We start from the raw sequence: 24,141 nt of genomic DNA, 5'->3' as shown, positions 1-24,141 counted from the left end.
TATACATAGATTCCCTCATAAGTTATGTTGGTATTAATTATGTAGGACTACAAAAATGCAACCAAACACCGTATAAATTAATACATGAATAACTATTATACAACATTTAAATTCTTACCAACCAAACGTGGTATAAGTTATGCTGACTTTTATACCTAATACAAAACTTCTACCAAACACAGTAAAGTTAATGCAACTTTTTATACATGAATAAGATGTCTCTTATACAGTAACCAAACGACCCCTTAATGAATACAATTTGTATCAATAAATAAATTGTATACAATTATATCAATGTTGTTTCAAGTTCAACATTTGTATTTGTATAGTTGATTGTTATCATTTGTATCAATAGTATTAACAAATACAATTTGTATCTGAATACAATTGTGTTGAGTTCAACATTTGTATTTGTATAATTGATTGTCATCATTTGTATCAATGAATACATGTGTGTTTGTATTCGCATCACTAAAGAGATTTGTATAATTAACATATATAATTTGCATAACTGATTGTTATCATTTGTGTTTGTATAGACGAATGTCAACATTTGTGTTTGTATAAATGACTGTCAATATTTATATTTGTATAATTGATTGTACAATTTGTATTTGTGTTAAGAGAGAGGAGGCAGAAAGAGGAGAGAGATAGAGAGTGGGTAGAGTGTCACGGCCCAAAAATAGACATGATGTCACTTGTCTATTCCCATCAGGACAAGTCAGCCTCAACCCAACGAAAACGAAAAAAATGCAAAAATATAAATCAAGAACAAGACAAAGGCGGAAAACTTATTCATTCCAAGCAATACCCCAAAATTTGGTTGTCATGTGTATAAGCCACTAAATACATAAAGTGCGGAATTAAGAAATAAGTACAAGTATTAGTCTTTGTTTCTCAAATAGAACAAAGCGCTTAAAGAAAAGGAAAAGAGGGTCCGCTAGAATGACAAACAACTACCTCTCAAGTCCTTCAACGAGGTTCAGAAAAGAGAAGAAGAGTGATCACACTATACCGGGCTCGATACCTACACAAGTGTAGAAGCAAGGAGTCAGTACCAAAAATATGATACTCAGCAAGCAACCTACTAAACAAGGTATCTAGTTAGAAATTGAATACCCCTTACACTCCAATCGAACCTACTCAAACTACAACCTATCAGCCCAACCTAGCAGTTCTACAATACACTGCTCATAAGGCCCAATATCCGCAGTTCAATAGTCACAAATCATCAATCAAACGAATAAAGTAAGTCAATCTCAAAGTCAAGTAGTTTAGTCATACGCAACAAGTACGTCAATCACAATTACCAAGTAAATCACACAGACGCATCAAAGGTATCAAGTCACAATAATCAATCTCTTGCCAGAACCACTTCCCATCGGCACAATATCGCTAGCCGGAACCATTTTCCATTGGCTTTATATCAAATCACTAGCCAGAATCATTTTCCATCGGCTTTATAAACACTTGCCGAAAATGACCTCGGTGTAATCATACTCGTCGACAAAGACCTCGGTATCATAATTCATCACATGTCTTATCATGGTGTTCAAAAATCAAAGCACACAAACAATATCACACCACACGGAAGAGACAACAAATCATGCATTTCAACTCCACATTCATAATTGATATCATGACTTGGTTCTTAATTGATTGTCGGGTTAAGCTTGAATTGTTAGTTGGTTCTCCCACTAAAGGGTTAGTGTGGGTGCCACTCACGATGAGTAAGGGTCAAGATATGTAACATATTGAATCCTCATATATCTTAAGGGTTCATCTGGACAAAATGCTTTTTTTCCATCTTCTGATTATTATTATTTTTGTTTTTACAACTGCATTCCAAATCAGTTTGTGTATACTTTGATTAATTTTCACGCAATATATATCACCTTCCACCAACATGATAGCTTTGTTCACCAAGGCTAGAATAGATGAGAAAAAATCACCTAGAGTTTTGTCTCTCCTGAAAATTAAACGTGAGACATCATGGTATCCAATTCAATTCATTGACCACAAAATCACATCCTTCAGTGTCCTTATCTAGTATATCTAATTCTTCGAGTGCAAAATTATCCTCAACACAACAACATGGTTACAGGAAGAAAATTTAAAGAGACAAATAAAGGTGCAGTCTAATATACCAAATATATCATGTTGAAAAAAAAATTGGAGCCTTAACTAGTCCTATAATCTTCAAAGTTTGTGTACAAATATACAAAGACCATATTTCAAAAATTACAATTCTATGAACTCTCTAAAAAATTATATTAGCCGATTCAGTTGTTGGTGTTGTAATAGGTAGAAGTACATTATGGCAGGATTAATCACCCGGACAAACAATCCTCCTCTAAAATCACTTGGGCTCCTAGAAGAGCCTAGACTAGCATTGTCTAATAATGTCTCAATCTTACACAAGTTAAAAGCTTTTACCGGTTCTATTTCCGTTTAAACCCATCTCAATTTAATAGCAACATTAATACCATAGTTGAAAACCATACTAAACAACATTTATAATAACAATAGTAATAAAGGCGCAAATAACAAATTTTGAAGAAAAAAAAAATAACAGATGGATATTTCAAATGAGGATATGATAAAAGAGTATTGAGAATCATATAATGCAACTTAGATATTCAAACTAATAAAAGACAAACAGTCCATCAAATAACATGGACATACAAAACAATAGTAATTGAAAGAGACATATATTAGTCTTAGATCCTTATAAATTATCGTTGTTGTGATTTGGATCTTGAACATTAGTCATGTTATTGAAAGATGGCTCATCAAGTAAAGTCATCAAATCACTCCACTCCAAATTCATCAAACAGTCAAACATCTCTGACAATGCAGGACTCTGATGATTATTCATTGAAGGGTTCATTTGTGGTAACACTGGTGTAGATAATATGGGGTCCTCTCCATTGACCTTTGTTTTGATTGCTTCGCTTACCTGTTTAAGGTTTTGATTGATCACGTAACTCAGATCGTTGAGATCGTAAACGTGTATACCGTTAGGAATATCTTCTCCATTCAACATTTCATACATCTTGTTTGTGAAATTCCTGACTCTGTTTTCCTTTCTTACCTTCCCGAGTTGTTCCTCCATTTTCTGGATCCTTTGCTTGGTGAAATTTTCTTGTGTCACCATGTTTTTTGATTTCTCCAATTCTGACAACTCCTGAAACCTTGTAAAGGTGTTGGTAACAAAATCATTATTTGGAAATATCATAGGTTCATTGTGGTAAGGACTATAGATAACGGCAGCTATTTCAACATTACAAAGGGTGCTAAGTTCACGGGCCTTTGTCAAGAACCCTTTCTGTCTTTTTTTGTATGAGACTTTCCTCGCAGTGCTATTTTCAATAAAAGCTAACTTCACTTTCTTTCTAGGCATTGTTAAGGAGGACAAATGTTAATGTTGTTGTTGTTTGGATATTGGGGATTAAATGGTATTGTTATTGTTGTTGTTGTATGTTTCTTTTCCTAGGATCGATTGACTTCAATTTATAGGGAGAGAATTTTTATTTTGTAAAATTTTGAATAATTTGAATTAGAGGATTCTTAGTTGTCATTCTATTTTTGGCATAAAATTAAATGAGGACTATCATCTTAAAATAATTGTAGATTATGGCTCCACTCTTATTATGATTAATTTTTTGAGTCAAACTTTTCTTATTAGAAAAATAATTTAGTTGGTTTTAATCTACAAAAAATGGATACAGAGTAATAACTAATGTTTTTCATTAGCAAAGTTTTTTATTTTTTTTTGTATATTTTTATTTATGAATGTACAAATTTAAAGATGAAATAAGTAAACATATTAAGTAAGAATTTTGACACATCATGTCATACATATTTAAATATCCATATAATAATGAATTTAATGATTAATTTAATAAAATACAAATATGCATTGAATATTAAATGGTGATATGTGTATGATTATTGTTGTTGCAGCGCTTATAGAAACACATTATTATTTTATCTAAATTTGAAAGAAACAATATTTAACAGAAATTTTAAAGACTTAAATTTGTTTTTATTACTATCTGATACTCACCAACCAGTCACTTATCTCACGTTAAAAATTCTTCTAAATTGGTCTTGAGGCAAACAATTCAAAATAATTACAAAAAACACCGATCAAATTAATGTGTTTACACAGTGGGAAAATAAAAAGATTTTGTATTCTTTTAAAGAAAAATACTCAAGAAGAAGAAGAATTACTTGTAGACTTTCTTACTATTTTTTATTAAGTGAGAATATACATTTTACTCTAATGAGATTTCTTCCGTTTAGGTATCTAAATTAATTTTTTATCATATTGGGATCAATATTTAAATTTATCCCATGTTTACTCGCTAATGTCCATCTTTATAAGTTAGAGAAGAAGAAAGAACAACAAGTATATTGAATTTATGTCATATATTATAAAAAAGGTCGAACTTTATATCTAGTTGAATCTTTTGTCTTCCCCTTTCACCTTGTAACTATAAGAAAGTCTATATCATATTATAGTCTTTACTAATCGAGCTTAACGGTTAAAAGTTTTAAAACCTCAAAGTTTGAGGATTTGAGGTGTAAATGGAAAATTAGAAAAGACACCTTTTGGATTGAACCAAAAAGGCACCTTTTGAATGGCACCTCTTCATCTCATATTTTCATCGTTTATAAATTCAGAGGTCAAGCCTCAGATATTATAAATTGAATATACTAAAAAAATGAAAATCTTATTTTCTTCATGATGCATCATTTTCAAATAACATCTAAGCGTCGTGTGTTGCTTCGTTTGTTGAATTCATTGGGGTTCTGTAATTTACATTGTTTCTATTACAAAAACGTTTTTCCGTCTTATTTTGGGAGGAAGTAACCCAAAATCTTGACAACAATAAGAGCGTTATAATTCCTTAACGACACACAAGCAACTTGTGAGCTCGGAATAACATTCAACATATTCTACATTTCTAATCTAATATTTTGAACATAGAGTAATAACATCAAATATATATATCCAAAAAAAAACCCATTACAAAGTGATATAACTATGAAATCAGAGCTCTAATGTGATGCTCTATAGCTATTCCCTTCAAAGATATATTCCTGATAATTAAACACTCCAGTTTTGAAAATGCACATTTAGACATCTCAACTCGTTCCAATTGTATCTCGTGGACTCCCGATGCTAACATACAAAAACCAACTCTAAAAACAAAAATTCTAAGAACTCTCCAAAAAATTTACAACGCCTCAATCCCAAACAGGTTAGAGTTGGGCTATATGAATCTTTACTAGTCGTGTCACTCATCTCAGTATATCTAATTTTCCGAGCACAAAACATTGATCTCAACACGGTAACACGGTTGCAGGAAGAAAGATTAAAGGATATCAGAGAAGAGAAACAAAAGAATCATTCTTAAAGATCAAACTGTATCATGTTGAAGAGATCGTAGAGGCACCACCAGCTATAGACAAATCAACTGGAGTACATACCGTTGCCCTTTGGTGTAAACGTCTCAAACTTTGATTCATACTAACTTGTATCACTTCAGCAAGCAATCCCCGCGCTTTTCCAGTTTGCTCCTTGCCATCTATCTGAGATATAAGCTTAGAAACAATGTTCTCCAATGTGTCGGGTTGAAGCTGAGACCTTTCGTAAGGAGTATCTCTCAGCAAGCTTAGAAGTGTTTGTGATTTCTCTTTAGACTTAGTTGTCCCTTTAACAGTCAGCTCAAGAAGTCCAGGAACTACACCTTCTCTGAGAATTAGTTCCCGGTATTTACATCTATCACTTTGACACATTGTCAACAGAGCTCCTAAAGCATGTTCTCGGCTTTGTAAAGATCCGATTTCAAGGACTTCCACTATTGCAAGTATCCCCCCTTCTTCAGATGTCAACGCTTTCCTACACTCGTCATAAGACATTAAAGATTCTAGGAGAGCAGTACATTTTTCAGCGGTTTTTGAGGACTTTTTACAGGATTTAAGTAGAGTAACTATAGAAGGAATTGGTTCTGTTTGAAGGATCAATGTTAGATTGCCTTGAGAAGTTGAAAGATTGTATAAAGTGATTATAGAATCAACCTTGGCTTGTGGACTACCGCGTCTTAGAATATCCACGAGTAGAGGGATGACACCAAAAGAACTAAGGATCGGTTTCGTGACAGAAGATGCTGATAATGTGAGTAATGAAGCAGTTGCATGCTCTTGTAAATTTGCATTCTCTGATTGAAGAAAGCCAATGATGGGTTCTAAGGCACCAGCATCTATGATACTTTTCTTGTTTCTGTAGAAGACATGAATAAAAACGTAAGAACGTGCACTTTTTAATAGCAAACTAAAATGAGTTGGTAACACAATTCAATATATTATCAGAGCAGACAAAGATCTCAGGTTCAAGAACTTAAGAACAAAAAGGAAGTAAACTCGCACAAAAAGGGCGAATTGAAGACATTAAAAGAAAAGTGTGTCATTTCTAATAGCTTAATCTTTTGGATTATACAATTCAACAGTTTCTAGGGAGACTGGGAATAGAGTCAAATATCAAAGTTTCAAGAGTATTTACAGTTTCACATTAGAATAATGTTTGATATGGAGGAAATAGCAATATTATTTGTTATAGACATAATCCATAAACATGTTATTTAACATGGCTTTAGATGTCATCTATGCCCTCCAACTTTGATGGTGCATAAATAGACACTTAAATTCGTATAAAGTTGAACAAGTAGACACACATATCTTACCTGACATACAACTTAATTAGATCCAATATATATGTAAAGGAAAACAAGTTGAATAGAAGGTAACAATAGCACCCAAAATAAAATTAGCATCAGAAATTTCAGGAAACCACAAAGCTTAAATTCTAACGCATAAAGTGTAAATTCTAAATTTGCCTCACATGGACTACAACAACAACATACCCCATATCCGGTGTAATTCTACATGTGAGATTTGAAGAGAGTATAGTATACGCAGACAAGACCCTGTACCTCATGAAAGATAGAGAGGTTGTCTCTAAAAGACTCTCGAGTTGAGTAACACATATCAATGCAATTTAAAAACTACAAACATGAAGACATAGCATATAGAAAAAGGATAGTAACAACATGAGATAACCAAAAAAAAAACAAAAACAATAGACAGTAACAAACTTCGAAGGATAAGAAACTATGATGCTAGTACTAAGGCTATTGGTATACAAAGAGAAACATGTTCAAAGCACCAAGCCTACCATGCAGTGAAACGAGACAACACACAACTACCTACTAAACCTTTAGGAATTATATATAATTCCTCTATCCCACTTTATATGATGTGCTTTTTATTTTAGTTGATCTCTAAAAGAATGATACATTTCTGCATTTACTAACAATTTAACTTAAAAATGCTCATTTTATCCTCCGATTTCTAGTCACACAAATATCTATAACTTATTATAAACCACAAGTTTTAAAAGTTTTTCGTTCTTTCTTAAACTCCGTGTCAAGTCAAATTAACTCATATAAATTGGGGTGGAGGGAGTAGTAGTTAATTATATTTTGTCAGGCATCTCCAACCCAAACACCAAATTACACCAAATTTGGTGTTAGCACTATTTTAGAATAAATCAACTTCAACCCACTGCACCAAATTTTACACCAAAAATGAATATTTTTCTCTCTCTTCATTATTATATTATTATTTCTTATTTCATTTATATTTTCTTATTTCATAAAACAAATTTCTAAAACATTCACCATATATAAGTCATATATTATTTTCTTTTATAGTCGTTTAATATAAAATTATTTTATACCATACTTTTTAAATAATATAAATTGCTAGCAAATATTATACATTATACATAATAATGGATAATACAAATAAAAGTGAATCATTAATGAAATACAATTAAATAAACATTACATATTGAAAGAATCTGCCAGATTATTAAGTTATTGTTGTAATTTTTTTTAAAATTATTATGTTTTGTTGTACTTTTTAAAATTACTATGTATTTTATATTTCAATTTTGATGTATGTCAATTACTACTTTGTTGAATGTTTATTATTTTTGGTTATTTTTAAGTACATTGTATTATTTGTTTAATAAATTATATGTTCGCATTTTTAATTTTTGTGAAGGTTAATTGTAGTTATTTCCAATTATTAGTAGAATTAACATAAATTTAATTTTAAAAAAAAGTCATATATAGAAAAAATAATTTATAAAAAAAATTAACTTTTATATCTAAAACTAATATTATAAAAATATTGCATAAAAGATAATTAAATATACAAGAGATTTAATTAAAACATACAATTAATATAATATTTAATTAAAAGTTTTGTATAATGAAATAGTATTAAAATATTCAATAAATTGAATTGGTGTGATGAATAGTGTTACACTGTTCACATATCAAAATGGTGTAAAATTTGGTGTTGGGTTAGAGTTTCAAAACACCAAATTTAATTTGGTGTTGGATTGAAGATGGTTTCAGACCAATTAACAATTCTTTTTTATTAGACTAGCAATTTCAATGATCTCTAGTAGTACCACAATTAACATCCAAATTCATGATAGTTAATTATAATTTGTGAATACGTACCCTTCATCTTTAACGGAGAGATTGAGTAACGCAAGAAGAGCAGCTTCATTATATTCAACTGACGGCGAATTACGAAGCATATCAACAAGGGGTTTAACAGCGTCGGAAAAATGACGCCGGTAACGCAAAGAACTTTTAGTTAGCCGGCGAATATCCTTAGCACCCTGCAATTTCAAAATTGGGTCATCTGATAGAATGAAATAAAGGGTTTTTTCAACAATGGCGCAAGACATTATTCTTGTCTGCCCCAAAAAGAGTAAATTATTACTAAGCAAGAAATAGGGCTTTGTACTTGTATATAAAAAAAAAATAATGGAGAATTTTCGTGATAAAAACTTCAATTTTGACTGAAAAAGGTTAGGAAAATTACGGGTCGTTATCAGAATGCGATTGACTTCCATTGACGGCTTTTGGAAGTTGCTGTTTCTGTTCACTCCCTTGACGCTATTTCCGTTCATTTTCCTTTGAAAAAGGTTGAACGTTTCAAAAAAAAATTGGTACTCAATTAATAATAATAATTTTGAAAAAGATTTAGCTTTTTGAAAATCTTAAATTTTTAATTCATCTACTTCATAATTAATATAAATAAAATAATAAATTTACAGTGTTAATCATTATTTTTGTGTGTTAATTTAAAAATGAACAAGTAATTAGGGTCAAAGTAAGTAATTGGGCTTTAAATGGGTGTACTTCTCAAAGTTCAGTTCCAAAATATGTTTCACTTTTTTTAAATCTTTTAGTCTAAATTAAATTTAAAATTAAGTTAACATTTTGAATTAAAATTTAGATATATAAAAATTATAGTAATTCTTTCAAATTTATAATATAAAAAAATATATTTTAAATATTACTAAAATTCAAATCATGTAAATTTTGAGAATAAAAAATGACACATCTTTGAGGTTGAAAAGAATAATTTTTGAAATAATTGATCAAACGTGTTTTCAATTTTCTCATAAGAGAGTTCGAGGTTGAAGCAAGCGCCTCTCCTTTGACATGCCTGCTTCCGTAAGAGTATTTTTGAAAAATAAAATAAAAAGAAAAAAGTTTTTTCGTTTAACATTAATTTAATTATTATATAATTTTTTTAAAATTATGGGACCCACTTTTGCTATGTCATTTGCTTTAGAATAGTATTTACGACATATCCTTTAGTGATAGTTTTATTTAGAGAAAATACATAAAAAAAACCCTTAACTTGATTGGATAACTTATGTTAGTACTTAAATTACACGGGCATTTAAATGCCCCCTTTAAGATCTTTGAAGTGATTTTTTTTTCACCCTGAGACTATAACACTACTCTCATCCACCACATCATAGCCACGTAAGCGCCACATCATAACCATGTAGGCACCATGTCATTAATCTTTATTTCTTTTTTACTTATTCACTATTTTTTCTTAAACACTTTTTAAAATTAATTATATCAATTAATTAATTTATAAATGCATACCCTCACCCCCACCCCCACCCCCACCCTCACGCCAACCCCCTCTCTTTCTTCTTCCTTGTTGTTCACCATTATTCCAACCTTTAATACCTTCTTTTCTTCTTCTTCACCTATTCAACAATTTTTTAAGTCACTCTAAACAAGAAATTCATATTATCTTCTTCGAACCCTCCCAACGAATTTACCCTCTTGAAGAATGAATTTTTTTGAAAGCCAATTTTTTCTTGACAACTCAAATAAGAAATGAAGATTGCATAAGAAAGTTGATTGAAAAAAATATAAATTTTATGGGAAATGTTTGAATGATCTAGAAATCAAAATGGGTCGCTCAAAATTTAAAAAAGTTTACATTTGCCAAATCGATACAAATAATAGAGTGAAATTGACGTCAATAAAATGACATTGTTATTGAATTCTACGGATTAATAAAAGATTAGTGAATGAAAATAGTGGATAGAGGTGGGGAAGAAGATGAAGGAAGAGATGTTTCAATGGAGAAAAATGTGTATTGAAGAAGACAACAAAATAAAAATAAAAAAATTTAAAGAAAATAAAAAGGGGACCCACTAATTTTATTTACCTCTTAATAAGAAAATTTACATATTTTGAAGATTTAATATATATAAAAAAACTATTTAAATAATTTGTTATATATTGGCCAATAAAAAAAGGCCATGTGTAGGGCTTTAAAAATTCAGCTTTTTTTTTCTCTTTTTTCACGCACTTTCAGGAGAGTGCACTCACTCTCTCTGCCACATCATCCTTTAGGGGGTGTTTTAATCATTTAAAAGATGTTAAGGGATATATAAACACCCATGTAATTTAAGTACTAAAGTAAATTTTCGTGCCAAGTTCAGGAGGGATTTTATGTCTTTTCCTTTTTATTTATTACCAAACAAGGGTTGGTAGAGTGATAAATACTTCTTTATCCTTAATCAAGAAGTCTCAAATTCAAGCTCCCTTGGGTACGGTCACTTTTGTTAGGGAGCGCTTTACCCTTCAATGTGGGACTTTTCGACGTGAATCCGAATTTAGTCAAGCTCCAATGTAGGTATCGACCACCGGGTGGAAAACCAATAAAAAGCTATAGTTTTATTAATTTGAATATCAGTAATATATTTATATAAACTTTATAATAACTTTAAGTAAAAAGTCAATGATTAATGAATAAAAATACTTTAATTATGGACATCACAATGAAACTCTTCACATTAAATTTGTAAAAAAAAAATGAATAAAATAATTTACTACTACAAAAATATTATCATTTATTTGAACAAAACAAACCGATAATGTGGGCGGAGATGATATTAAAACCGTGGGAAATGGTCAAACTACTTTAAATTTCAATTTTTTGGTGTTGGTTTCCAATTTTCATTCATACAATTAGTCACACACATTGAAAATTTAAAATTTAAAATTAAAAAAAAAAAAAAAGACTTACTCACACTTTACTTTTTATTTTTTTATAAGAAAAAACATTATTCACACATAAAAAAAAAGAAAAAAAAAAACATTAGCCGCGTTTCCGGCAGCCATTTGACTGGAGTAGACCCTACTTTAACTTTGTCAAAGTAAGATTTACGTCGAGTAATAATTTGGTGCGGGAGTCAAAATTAGGAGTTTGAGGGTTCTAAATTTTAGGATAGAATAGAAAAATATTGCAAAATATGTTTCTGCCTAAAAAAAAAAGAAGATTTTTCGTTGATGGTGAAGTTTGAACGACATTTCTACCGCTCTTTTCTTACCTCCAAGCTGTTATTCAATTTTGTTAGAAGTTCACATGTAAATACATAATTTTCTAATACAAATACATGGAAAGCTAGTGAGTTTGTCCGAACCCACGAATCCCCACCTAGCTCTGTCTTTGAGTCTCTCATCTTATTTTATATAAGTTAGTTTAACTCACCATAAAGTTTTTTCTTAAAAAAAAGGAAAACTTTTAAAATTTGTGGTATGAAATTAGTAATAGATATTTGTGTGACTATAAATCATTGTATTAAGGGTAAAATGAGAACTTTATAGTTAAACTGTAATATAAAAATGTATCATTCTTTTTTAGATTGACTGAATTTTTTTTTATATAAACTGAAACAAAATAAATAGTATTTACGACACAATATATAAATATATTATTTAATTAAACCTTAATTAATATTATATTTCAATTGTATAAAATTGAATAGGTAGGTACATATATCTTATATTGAAATTAATATATAAACCATTTCGCGTTATGGTTATAAATCATGTTAGTATGCTTGGATTATAGAGTACGTAGATATTTGCTTAAAAGTATTTTTAGTCTTTAAGAAATTTCATGTTCGTAGAAAATATAAAAATATATTAGTTGTTGAGTTACCTTGTAATATTTGAAGATCTTATTCGTAAAAGAATATGATTAAAAATGATAAAATTAAATCTGTTCGATCCATTTAAGTTTGAGCGAGTTACTGATTCGTCCATTTATTGCTTTCATTCAACTACGTTAATAAATCACTCAAATATAATTATATGAAAGATAGTTATAAAGCGAAGTTAAACATTTTCAAACTAAAATAGATGAAGAAAACATATTTTATAGGTTATTTTACATTAAGTAAATTTAAAAATATTAGAAAGGCAAAGACAATTGATACTTAGAATTTACTATGCATATATTTATTTATTGATTTATCGAAAAAGATTTATATAATTGACCTTACCACTATAATATAAATTATAACGTATAGAAGTTATCATCAAGCTGGAATAGCTCAGTTGGTTAGAGCGTGTGGCTGTTAACCACAAGGTCGGAGGTTCAAGCCCTCCTTCTAGCGTTTAGTGATTTTGCAATTTTGTGTATTTTTTTTATTCTTTCTTTTTAAATTTTCTTCGTGATTCAAGAGTTGTTAGTAGCATTTTTTTTATATAAGACGATTTTGACCTCTTAAAGATGTATTTGATTTTCGTTAGACAACACTTCACTATTACAAGTTGATCTTGAGGTAGATCGCTTCGGCTTTGAGAAAAAATAGCATTTTATGTGTATCTCTTATATTTTTCTTTGTGAGTCGTTAGTAGCATATTTACTCAAATGTAGGATGATTTTGACCTCTTTATGCTATATTTGATAGCTACGAACATCGGACAACACCTCGCTATTTCAAGTTGATCTTGAGGAAGATTGCATTTTGATTGCTTTGATTTTTTAAAAACAACATCGTATATGTTATGTTGATCTTTTTACAAATACTTAAGAGATTATATGATATTCAAGATATATCCTCAATAGAATATGTACATCTTTTAAAGATGTGAGTTAGAATTTAGGATAGAGCAGTCTCGAAGAATTTCTAACTGACCTAAGGTTTAAAGAACATGAAATGGGATTGTCTTGTAAAGGATCACCTTAAATTGAGTATTATTTTTCTTATGTCAACCCGAATAACATATATGTCAAAGAAAATTTTGAACCAAGCACAACAAGGCTCTCATGTGTTTGCACTTAATAAAGGTCTTAATCTTAAATATTTAGATTGACTTTATTTATTTATTAAGTAATGAATCTTAATCATTAAGTATATTTTTTTTTATAACCACGGTTGCTTCTTCTTCTTTAAAAAAATAAAAATAAATAAAATTTGATGTACCGTAAATGTAAATCGTTTTGAGCGAATTATATATCAAAAGATTCGAAACATTGAGATGATTTCATATCTAAAATTTGGGACTATTTAGAGGTGATTTTGAGTTAATCAAGATTGAATAATCAATGTATACTTCATGTACACTCAGTGTATATTTCATGTATAATTAACTATATTCATCTTTTTGAGTGTACCATAATATATAGCTCATGTATAAAAAAGTCATATTGTATAGTCAGTGTATACTTTCTATGACATTTGACAAGTTATATTGTACAATTAGAGTATACTTCCTATGTTTTTTGGCTACTTTTTATGTAAATAAAACATGACTCTATTTATTGTATCACTTTATTGTAAACATTTGAAACTACTCCAATCTTTATATGATTTATAGTGACGAATCGGGAATTTCAATTTTATGAATTTCGAGCTAAAATAGTTGCTCGTCGAACGTATCTTTTAACTCTACATGTACTTGTTTATTTCACATATATAAGATCCACAAGATTTACAAGCCATTGTATTGTACAAATACTACTACAACAACAATAACTATTACTACACCACAATCCCAAGCAAATTGAAGTCATTATTAACCATATCGCTCCATTTAAGCTCATTTCAAGTAATTAAATAGTTATCGACCCACATCGATGCTTGTGTAAGTCATCGTAGGCTCCTCGGAGCTAACTGTTGGTTCACCACATGGCCTAGGTGAATAGTACACAGGAACAGGCATCTTCATTGGAAGATTAGGCAACGATGCCTCGAAATTCAGAACATGAATTGCTTGTTTTATCGATGGCCTTAGATTGCTCTCGGGATGAGCACACCACAACGCGATAATCATCAATCGTTCTACTTGTTCTTGTTCGAAATCCATGTTTAATTTCTCATCAACAACAGAAAGAAGTTTCCCTTTTTCATAAAATTCCCAAACATACTCTACTAATCCTGCATCACATTTCCCTGTCCCTGGATCAACTGATTTTCTTCCTGTTGCAATTTCTAATGCAACTATTCCGAAGCTGTATACATCTGACTCTTTGCTTGCTCGTCCTGTTTTTATGTATTCCGGAGCCAAATAACCTAAAGTTCCAGCTAGTCCTGTAGTCTGAGGACCTAATTCATGGTCCATTAGTCTAGCTAGGCCAAAATCACCAAGCTTGACATTAAAACTTGAATCTAGCATTATGTTGCTCGATTTTATGTCTCTGTGGATCACACATTGTTCCCATTCTTCGTGTAGATAGAGCAACGCTGATGCTAAACCAAGTGAAATCTTGTACCTCATAGTCCAACTAAGAGGATTCTTTTTACCAAACAAATGAAAATCTAAGCTACCATTTGGCATGAATTCGTAAACAAGTAAGAACTCACCTTGATCATGACACCAACCGATTAGTTGCACAAGATTTCTATGCCTTAATCGACTAATAACCTTCACCTCGGTTATGTATTCCTTTTTCCCCTGCTTAGACCCTCTCGAGATCTTCTTTACAGCAACCGCTATGTCAAGATCGATGAGGTACCCTTTGTAAACTTCTCCAAATCCTCCTTCGCCTAATTTTCGTTCCTCTGAGAAATGATTAGTTGAAGTATCTAACTCTTTGTACGAAAACTTTCTTGGCCCTGCCCCCTTTTCAAGATCATCATTGAATGATGTTAAGCTTATTGTCTCTGGATTTCCCTTCACCTTTCGTCTACATTTTCTCAAAACTACCAAAGCCAAAATCGCGCTCACAAACAAAATCCCACCTAATGTTGTTAGCCCTGCAATCAGTCCAATCTTTTCGCGATCATTTCCACCTAACTCTGTTATATCAAGACTCGAGCTGAATTCCCATGATTCAAGTGTATGTCTCTCGACATTTTGTCCTGTTGCAGCAGAGAATCCGATTGTGACCCATGGAGGCAGAACATCTCTGAGGTTTATTATGTAAAACATGCTCGAATTCGGGCCTGTTCCATAGTTCCAAATGACACTAAGATTATTTGTTGTAGCATTGTAAGTAATCCATGTCTCAATAGGATCACCACTATGTAAACTAACATTCCAAGGAGCTGTTACAGATGAAGCAATTGAATTGTTATTGATACCAACGTGCTCGAATGGAGGATCCCATTCGACGTTGGAAAATGAGTCAAACTCAACAGAAACAATTTGGCTTTGAGCTGAATCACTAGTGGTTGTATTGAACAGTCCAAGAAAACCACCATCTGAGTTAGGTGGAATTCGAAAACCAACTGGAGCTAGGAAAAACGCGATACCATGACCATATGAGGAATGATTTTGAGTATCTATAGTGAACGAAAAACGTGTGGAGAAATCAGCTAGCTTTGTGGAGTCATGATCAGGATCCCAAAGTGGAACTTTCTCTCTATAGATGGCATGAGCAACGCGACATAGATAGTTTGCTTTGTTAAACTCGATCTCTCCTACAGACGCGACTGCATCTCCTTCGTAGAGTATGTCAGTCATGTCCGGTCCAAATCGAGATATTTGAAAGGACACTGAATTCACAAATGGAATCAGAAAGAAGGCAATGAAGAGAGCTATGCAACATACATTGGAAGGCATAATTATCATTGGTAAATTGAATGGGAAAAATGCTTGAACATAAATGTTTGTATTGAACAAGTTACAAGAGTATAACGAATCGAACTGACAAAGGGCTTGAATTTTAGAGGATAACTATAGTTTTTACTTGAGGTTATGCATAAACAATGTTAATAGTCTTCTTCTTGATGATAAGGTTTAGCTACCAACTTAATTTTATAATTATAAGAAACTTTATGATAAGGACTAAGCCAGCAATCTTCTACTTTAAACAATGTAAGATCCAACTAACCAACTATAATAAGTTAAAGTTATATTGTGACCTAAAATATTTTTAAGCTTGAAAAACTACCTGAATTTCAAATTGTGTCCCCACAAACATGAACATATTTACTAAGGTAGCCTTAATTGTGTATTGAAAGTCAACTCTCATTTTTTTATGTGACTTGACAAGATTATAGAGAAAGCAATCAATAGAATTTGTTATCTAGTGTTGACTTGAAACGATCGTGTGTTGCCTGTATTTTCTTAGTGGGGTGGTCGAGTTCATTGCTCACGCAAGTGTACGTGATCAACAAATAATATAATAATAAAAAAAATATCGCTACTAGTCCAGGGACAGACCCACCCTTACTCTTGACACCCTTCTCTGAAAATTACATTGTATATAAAGGTCAAAATTTGATTTAATAAATATAGGCATAATCCATAAATAAAATTCTTAACTTGGCTTCAAATTATAACTTTGACAGTTCACAAAGAGGCACGTTAACTATTCAATTCTTAAACAATAAAACACTCGAATTTTACCTGGCAAAATGCGTGGTATGCACTCAATCCACACACGTCAGAAGTAAATTTCGAGGTCCACAACTGTAAAAAAAATATGTTGAAATGACAATTATACCCTAAATGAATACCTTTTTATATATACCTTTATATTTTCAAATTCAAAATCTCATTTTTGTTCACTTCTTTCTAATTCTAGTACTGAAGCATTTTTTCTCTATCTTTAGCACGATTGTTGCTTGTTTTTAATGCAAATGACTCCTTATTTTTTTGTCATCATGGAAAAAAGAGCTCTAATAAAGATTTCTTGCTCTGCAAATAATCCATATGATTAAAGTTGTAAAAAGGAACGAATTTACAGTCACGGTGAACAAATGATTCTACGTTCTATCAAAAATAAACTTTCAAAATAGCAAGATTAGATATATCTGGACTAAATTGAGGAAGATGAACAGATAAACATCCAAGTATATGAGCTTTCGACACGGATCTTGAATAATTTTTCCTTTGATTCACAAAGAAATCTTGCTAGGGTTTCGCGATTTTGAGAGAGAACTGGGTGAAATTGGGGAGTCTTTCACCCTAACCCCAGTATATTAGTGGCATATTAACTTAGGTTTTTAAAAAATATATTCTAAAATCTACGTGTAATTTTTTTAATTAGTTGGCAGTCATTGAGTGGCTCACTAATCCACGTTAGAGCGTTTGCATATCACGTTGTTTTGGATGCAACATTCGAGTTTTTTTTGTTTAAGAGTTGGATAGTTAATGGTTTAGTCTAGTGATTAAGGTCTTGTGAAAATTCTTTGAGGTTGTATGTTCTAGTCCTACTAGCATCATAACAAGGTCCCCTACTCATTACTATGCGGACTTTCTCGATTAACTTCTAGAATTAATTAATTATCGTATAGAGCGGAGAAAGTAGTGTCATAATTCTTTGTAACCAGTGGCGGATCCAGGATTTCTGTGGAGGGGGTTCGAAATATAAAGAAGTAAACATGTGAAAATTACAAGATAAAAAACTAAGCGAGATAAGAGGAAACTAGTAATCTGAATCCAATAAGTTTAACTTGCCTTGTCATGTCGCGTTTAATTTTTTTTACTTTTACCCTTTTTCATCAAGTTTTTTTTTAAAAATATTTCTTGTGCTTTTTTTCTCTTTTATATTGCAGTGTTCTACTCTATTTTTTGAATTTTTTTAAAATACAACCACTAAGATATTATAATATATATTCATAAGATAAATAATTGACATCGTCGATTTTTTAGTTCATTTAATTCAATTTACTAGGTTAATCATTCATGAAAAAAATAAATGATGAATAGAACAAATAAGTTTAGTTTAGTTTTCATCTTTTTAAAATCGAACTGAAAAATAATAAGAAAGAAATACTATAAAATTAAGGGCGGAAAATCAATTAATTAGATTTTATTAAAAGATTATACATGATTTTTAAATTTCTTCATTCGATTAACTTTAATTTAATTTATTTTATATAATATTTTTGGTAAATCAATTTCAAATTTAATAATAAGTCATCGTCAGTACATGGAAAGAGACTTATGTAGAAATAAAATGAGAAGTATAAATAAGAAGAATAAAAGACAAAAGTATCTAAAATATATAAATTTAAACAAAGATAAATTGAGAAAAAGAAATAGCATAGAGAGAAAAATAATGATAACAAAAATAATAATGCTTTACATTGAACCAAAAACAATGAGGCATTTCATTGAGTTGGGATTTGAGCCCGAAACGAGAGCCCATTCAACCTTCCAAAAACAATGAAATAGAGTTGGATTTGAGCCCAAAGCAAGAGCCCATTCAAAGAAAAAAAAACACAAATGGGAAAATGTTGCCGCGAGTGGGAATCGAACCCAGACCCTTTCGGTTAGAGTTGAACTCCTGAACCACTNTGGATGCAACATTCGAGTTTTTTTTGTTTAAGAGTTGGATAGTTAATGGTTTAGTCTAGTGATTAAGGTCTTGTGAAAATTCTTTGAGGTTGTATGTTCTAGTCCTACTAGCGTCATAACAAGGTCCCCTACTCATTACTATGCAGACTTTCTCGATTAACTTTTAGAATTAATTAATTATCGTATAGAGTGGAGAAAGTAGTGTCATAATTCTTTGTAACTCATGTAACCATAATGACACATTCTCCTTATTATCTCCTACTAATTTTTCCACTATTCCTCAAATAACTATCCACATTTTTGTTATTTATTTGTGGAAGAAATCCTAGTTATATAAAGGATGTTTTCTTCGTTGTGTTGTATTAGATGAAAAGGATGAGAAGTTGATGAGAAATATTATATTGTGTTTATATTTTGAGTTTCGTGTAGTGAAAGAGCGATGGTTGAGACAAGGAAAAATATTTCAGGACTTCAACTTATTCACTATAAAAAAAAAAAAAAGTGAGTAATTTTGTGCTGAAGAAATGTATTCTTATGATGGAGTTTTGGACTCTTTAACAAATCCGGAGTTGTTTGAGTTATACGACATTGTTGAGTTATTGTATCTTGTAGAAGGGAAGTCAAGAAATATATTATTAGATCAGTGTAGATTATATCATAGTGACCTTGAATCTCCTTAAAAAGAATGAGATATCAACACCTCATTCTAAATACTTATTCATTCAATTTTGTTCAAATATTTTTTTAACTACTACTAATTTATCATAATTTATAGTATATTCACCGACATAAATTTTTTTGCAGTAACTCTCGAGTTCATTTGTAGATAGTATTCAATTATTGATCAAGCAATCACATAATAAAGTGCATGATAAAATAACTAAACCAATGTTGATAATCAAAACGATAACATAAAGCTTCAAGCTATAATGTTCATATATAATCATCCTGTAACCCTAGAATTTTAAAAAAAAACCTAGTCAATCAGCAGTGAATTAAAAAAAAAAATCTAATAAATCATCAATGGCGGACCTAAAATTATCACGAAGCGGGTTCGAGATATAAAATAAAATAGACAATGTTGGAAGCTAGAATCAAACTTGGGTTGGCTGGACCGAATGAACCCTCTTCACTGCTAGGCGAAGCATCACACTTGTGCTAAATGAAGTCAAAATTCAATATACACCTATAAAAATTCAAAAACTAATATATATATAGTGTTATTTTCAATGAAATGGGTTTATATAAAGCCACTTGACCCACTATAGGTCCGCCCCTGTCAATCATGCTTGTGACAAAAACACAAGTCATAGCTAACATTATTCAATTATAAAAATAGAAGAAAAAAAGAAATAAAAAATAGAAAGTGTGAGTCCCGTTACATGATTCACTAGTCCTCCTTGTCATCTTCTCAAGGGCTAGATGAGCTTGCATCGTTGTATTGAATCTTCAATGAACCAGAATAATCTTGCGAGTATAACTCGTGGTTGTGCTTGATCCTATTTTTGCTCAATTAAACCTGATTAGACTTTAACTATCATACCTTCTAATACATCCAAATATCAAACCCACATTCTGACACATACAAAAAATCATTAATTTTTAAAAAGACAAAATCATTAATTTTTTGCAATAACTTGCAATTAGAGATGCTTGCCTTTGAAGAAAAAAAAAAAGAAGGTAATCACTATCTCCTCCATTTTTTTCTTAACCTACAACTTGAGTGAGTAGTAGCCAAAACAAAAGGGGGGAAAAAGTAAACTTTGCAGAATTGTTTGTTCTCCTTCCACATCTCTCTCTCTCTTTCTTCTCCGTTGATCGGAAAGCAGTGACCAGAAATGGCTCGAGCCGGAGGAATAACAAATGCGGTGAATGTAGGCATAGCAGTACAAGCAGATTGGGAGAATCGTGAATTCATATCTCACATCTCCCTCAACGTCCGTAAACTCTTCGATTTCCTCGTCCAATTCGGTAAATTTCTCTGACTCATTCAATCTCCTTAGGGAAAATTTTCGTTTTTGTTAAATTCCTGTTTTTAAAGCGATTTCGGGGTTAATTTTGTTGTATTTTCAGAGGCGACGACGAAGAGTAAATTGGCGACACTGAATGAGAAGCTTGATACACTGGAACGTCGTTTGGAACTGCTTGAAGTCCAAGTCAGTACAGCAACTGCTAATCCAGCTCTGTTTAATGTTTGAAATGATGCAGCATTGTACTAATATTCTCTAGCTGTAAGCTACTTTAATTCTGTATTATAAATAGATTGCTTTGTTTTGGAGATCATATCTGTGAAAAGTCCTTGTTTTATGAAAATCTCAATCAAATGTTCCCTAATTAGTTAGGTTAGCTATATGAATTTGTGTGAAATTCGGCTCTATTCAAGTACATTATGTTCGGATAGTTAATAATCTATCGCAGTTTTTGTGGAAATGATTCATGGAATTTAGTAGCTGAAAGTATGCATACCTATTGGATCTACAGTTTCTTTCGTCTAATTTTTCAGTTCGCTAAAACTACTATGCTCTTGAGTTGGTTCATTGCCAATGCACGATGGAGATTGTATATGTGGAAATTGGAATGATAAGTTGATTTGAGGGGTCAAAGCATTACTATAAATTCTTCAAGACCATCTTAGTCTTTTGACCCAGTTAATATGAAGCAAATGTTCTTTATACCTTCTGTAATGCCGTTTCAATATTCTTGCCTGTTTTCTTCATATGGCTTCTTGGAACTTTAATCTGCTGGATCTCAGTCTCTTATTTCTCTTTGAGTTGGTTCTTTGCTTATGTGTGATGAGATTGTATATGTGGAAATAGGAACTTTGTGCTTGTTCATTTATAAAAGTTACTTTACCTTCTCTAGAAAAAAAATGATCGTTTTACCTTCTCATTTTTTTCTACTCACTTGTTATGTAATACAATCATGTGAAATGTCATTCTTGTAGTCGGTAACCAATCAATGATGCTTAAACTAAAACTAGTTGTGCCATCTATGTGAATCCTCTTATCCATCCTGCTTCTTTGTAATACTAAAAGAATTATCTTTTGAACTAAATTAAGAGGTTTCCAGATCATACTTGGACATAGAAGCTTTAACTAGGACTTCCTCACTTGTAGCTATTTTTAATACGTCCTTCGTTCCAATTTATGTGGCATTGTTTGACTGGACACAGAGATTAAGTAATTAAAAAGACTCTTTGAAGTTGTAGTCTAAAACAAGTCAGAGATGTGTCTAGCTTTAAATCCTCATAATGGGTAAAATCGAAAGTTTAACGTTAAATAGTTTCTAAACAAGGAAGTATGACATTCTGTCTAGGACAGACTAAAGGTGAAAGTAGACACATAAATTGGGACAAAGGGAATAATTGTTTCCAATACAGAGTTTAACATAATGAAAGATTGGACACGAGAAAGAAATAGCTTGCTGGCCATATACCATGCAGCTATATTCCAGACTGGTTATTGTTAACATGGTTGATTTATCTATGAAGGGTTACTAGGTATTGACTGCTAGAGCTTACATGTTTTTCCCTTGCCTTCTTCATACTAGCCACCAGGCTCGTAGCTTAGATTGAGCACTGTTTATTTACAAAATTATAAGATTATGTTAATGTTTAATTTGTAATGGACTTATAGGAGTATAGTAATAAGTTTTATTTCTAGTTGGAAGTTGGAGTATGTGGAAAGTGACAAGTCCATTAAGAAGATCTGGTAGATGACTCAGCTCGTAATCTTTGGTGTCTATGTGCAGAAAGGAACAAAAGATGTTTTGATGGGACTTCAACTCCTAACTGCTCTCTTAAGTCCAAGTGTTTGATAAATCTTTTTAGTAAGAGCAACCTATCCCCTGTAAATGGTATCATTCCCCTTTAGATTGTATCAGCTCCCTCTCAGTGGCTTAGCAGCCTTGAGTTCTAGTTTCTTTTATCTGAGATAATTCATCTCTTGTCAAAAAAGAAAAGAAAGAGAATCTGAGATAATTCATTCGCAACATAAATCTCAGATCTCTCAATCCAAAGACACCTTGAATCAAGTTGCTTTCTAATCATCTCTTCAACTTGATCAAATTGCTTTCTTGTCTATCAGACATATCTCATTTTTACGAAGACATGAAACTTGTGTTTCCAGACCTCATTGACCTGTTGTATCACTGTTACTTTGAGTGCTGAAAGCTCGTGTATTCCTGAAATGAAAGGGTTTCCAGGGCAATGAGTATTCTCATTCCTTCCAACTTTATTTGTTCCCTCCATATTTGATTTTGGGATCTTTACACAAATAGCCAGTTTACTTTTCCTAAGCGCTACACATATATTATCCACGGTTATACTTGAATTAATCATATATTATACATCCGCCGGCTATTTTTAGTCTAAGCAGTTGGGTGGAAAGTTATTTAGGTTAATTCTTCTATTTTCTTTATTTTGATCCTATGGAATTTAACACCCTACTTGCTGAATAAAGAAGCTAAAAGTTTAACACCCTGCATAGATGTATGGTGCCTGGAAACTTTGACATAACTTACTCTGTCCATCCTTCTTCTTTATGTTAATTACGCGTCAATTCCAAACTAGTTGAAGTTGGTTATATTAATCCTTAATAGCTTGTGAGGATTCATCATATAATGACTAGTTTCTTGCTGGCCGTCAACCTACCGTAACTCTCTTCCTTTATCCGAGTTTTCGACTTGCAACAGGACAAATTCTCACAGGCTGGGTTATTTATATACTGCATAAAAAAGCTGCTGAGTTTATTTAGAATTTCAACTTTCCTTTTGATGGTTCATTAAGTTCAGTGTCCTAATTCAAACTAGCTATTGTTGCAATTCTTGTTTACAGTTTAGGCATCTCGCCATCTCCTACTAGTGAAATTTTATTTCCCTCTAGCAATTATGAATGATCTGTGTTTTCACGAGATGCTGTTTGAATATTGCGCCAAGTGGGGTTGAGAGAGGGATTTCTTGGACTCAGTACAACATGTGTGCAGTGACTAATCAAGAACTCTATCCTATCTTTTGACCCAAGGATTTCGGCTATCTGATCTCAACTCATTTCATATAATCTTCAATGTACACATGCCATTGTTATCATGGAAAGATAAGCCCTTAATAAGCTGTGAACCGCTGCACAATCTTTTAACATACACGGTTACATTTGAGGGTGATTAGGGTAATTCTCTCTTATTTCTTTTTT

At 31.5% G+C, this 24,141-nt stretch overlaps 4 protein-coding genes and 1 non-coding gene across 6 annotated transcripts; 2 read left to right on the top strand and 3 right to left on the bottom strand.

Moving 5' to 3' along the window:
* Window positions 1-2,728: 2,728 nt before the first annotated feature.
* LOC125857561 (agamous-like MADS-box protein AGL80) lies at window positions 2,729-3,403 on the bottom strand. Its single transcript, XM_049537160.1, has one exon. The coding sequence runs from the start codon at window positions 3,401-3,403 to the stop codon at window positions 2,729-2,731; it is 675 nt and encodes a 224-aa protein (XP_049393117.1).
* Window positions 3,404-4,993: 1,590 nt separating this feature from the next.
* Window positions 4,994-9,066, bottom strand: LOC125859425 (U-box domain-containing protein 4-like). Of its 2 annotated transcripts, XM_049539174.1 has the most exons (3): window positions 8,974-9,066; window positions 8,604-8,767; window positions 4,994-6,292 (listed from the first exon to the last, which is right to left on the bottom strand). In XM_049539174.1, exons 2-3 carry the CDS (start codon window positions 8,681-8,683, stop codon window positions 5,440-5,442), a joined length of 933 nt encoding a protein of 310 aa, XP_049395131.1. In that variant the 5' UTR covers window positions 8,684-8,767; window positions 8,974-9,066; the 3' UTR covers window positions 4,994-5,439. The 2 variants fall into 2 exon arrangements, with proteins under 2 accessions (XP_049395131.1, XP_049395130.1); XM_049539173.1 differs by lacking the exon at window positions 8,974-9,066 and having other exon boundaries at window positions 8,604-8,885.
* Window positions 9,067-12,800: 3,734 nt separating this feature from the next.
* Window positions 12,801-12,874, top strand: TRNAN-GUU (transfer RNA asparagine (anticodon GUU)). Its single transcript has one exon. It is a non-coding gene; the product is annotated as a tRNA-Asn (tRNA).
* Window positions 12,875-14,324: 1,450 nt separating this feature from the next.
* Window positions 14,325-16,277, bottom strand: LOC125860301 (L-type lectin-domain containing receptor kinase IX.1-like). Its single transcript, XM_049540229.1, has one exon. The coding sequence runs from the start codon at window positions 16,275-16,277 to the stop codon at window positions 14,325-14,327; it is 1,953 nt and encodes a 650-aa protein (XP_049396186.1).
* Window positions 16,278-20,652: 4,375 nt separating this feature from the next.
* Window positions 20,653-21,280, top strand: LOC125859534 (protein BRICK 1). Its single transcript, XM_049539302.1, has 2 exons — window positions 20,653-20,924; window positions 21,027-21,280. Exons 1-2 carry the CDS (start codon window positions 20,792-20,794, stop codon window positions 21,149-21,151), a joined length of 258 nt encoding a protein of 85 aa, XP_049395259.1. The 5' UTR covers window positions 20,653-20,791; the 3' UTR covers window positions 21,152-21,280.
* The last annotated feature ends 2,861 nt before the right edge of the window (window positions 21,281-24,141 follow it).

The sequence above is a fragment of the Solanum stenotomum genome, chromosome 3 (genome assembly GCF_019186545.1).
Source record: "Solanum stenotomum isolate F172 chromosome 3, ASM1918654v1, whole genome shotgun sequence".
NCBI lineage: Eukaryota > Viridiplantae > Streptophyta > Magnoliopsida > Solanales > Solanaceae > Solanum > Solanum stenotomum.
Note: the sequence above shows the minus strand (reverse complement) of the source record. Positions and strands in the feature narration are given on the sequence as shown.

Coding starts and splice junctions, on each gene's coding strand:
- LOC125859425 (XM_049539173.1), bottom strand. CDS start 8,836: ATGTCTTGCGCCATTGTTGAAAAAACCCTTTATTTCATTCTATCAGAT. Junction 6,293..8,603: donor CTCTCCGTTAAAGATGAAGG/GTACGTATTCAC, acceptor TGTCTTCTACAG/AAACAAGAAAAGTATCATAG.
- LOC125857561 (XM_049537160.1), bottom strand. CDS start 3,403: ATGCCTAGAAAGAAAGTGAAGTTAGCTTTTATTGAAAATAGCACTGCG.
- LOC125859534 (XM_049539302.1), top strand. CDS start 20,792: ATGGCTCGAGCCGGAGGAATAACAAATGCGGTGAATGTAGGCATAGCA. Junction 20,925..21,026: donor CGATTTCCTCGTCCAATTCG/GTAAATTTCTCT, acceptor TTGTATTTTCAG/AGGCGACGACGAAGAGTAAA.
- LOC125860301 (XM_049540229.1), bottom strand. CDS start 16,277: ATGATAATTATGCCTTCCAATGTATGTTGCATAGCTCTCTTCATTGCC.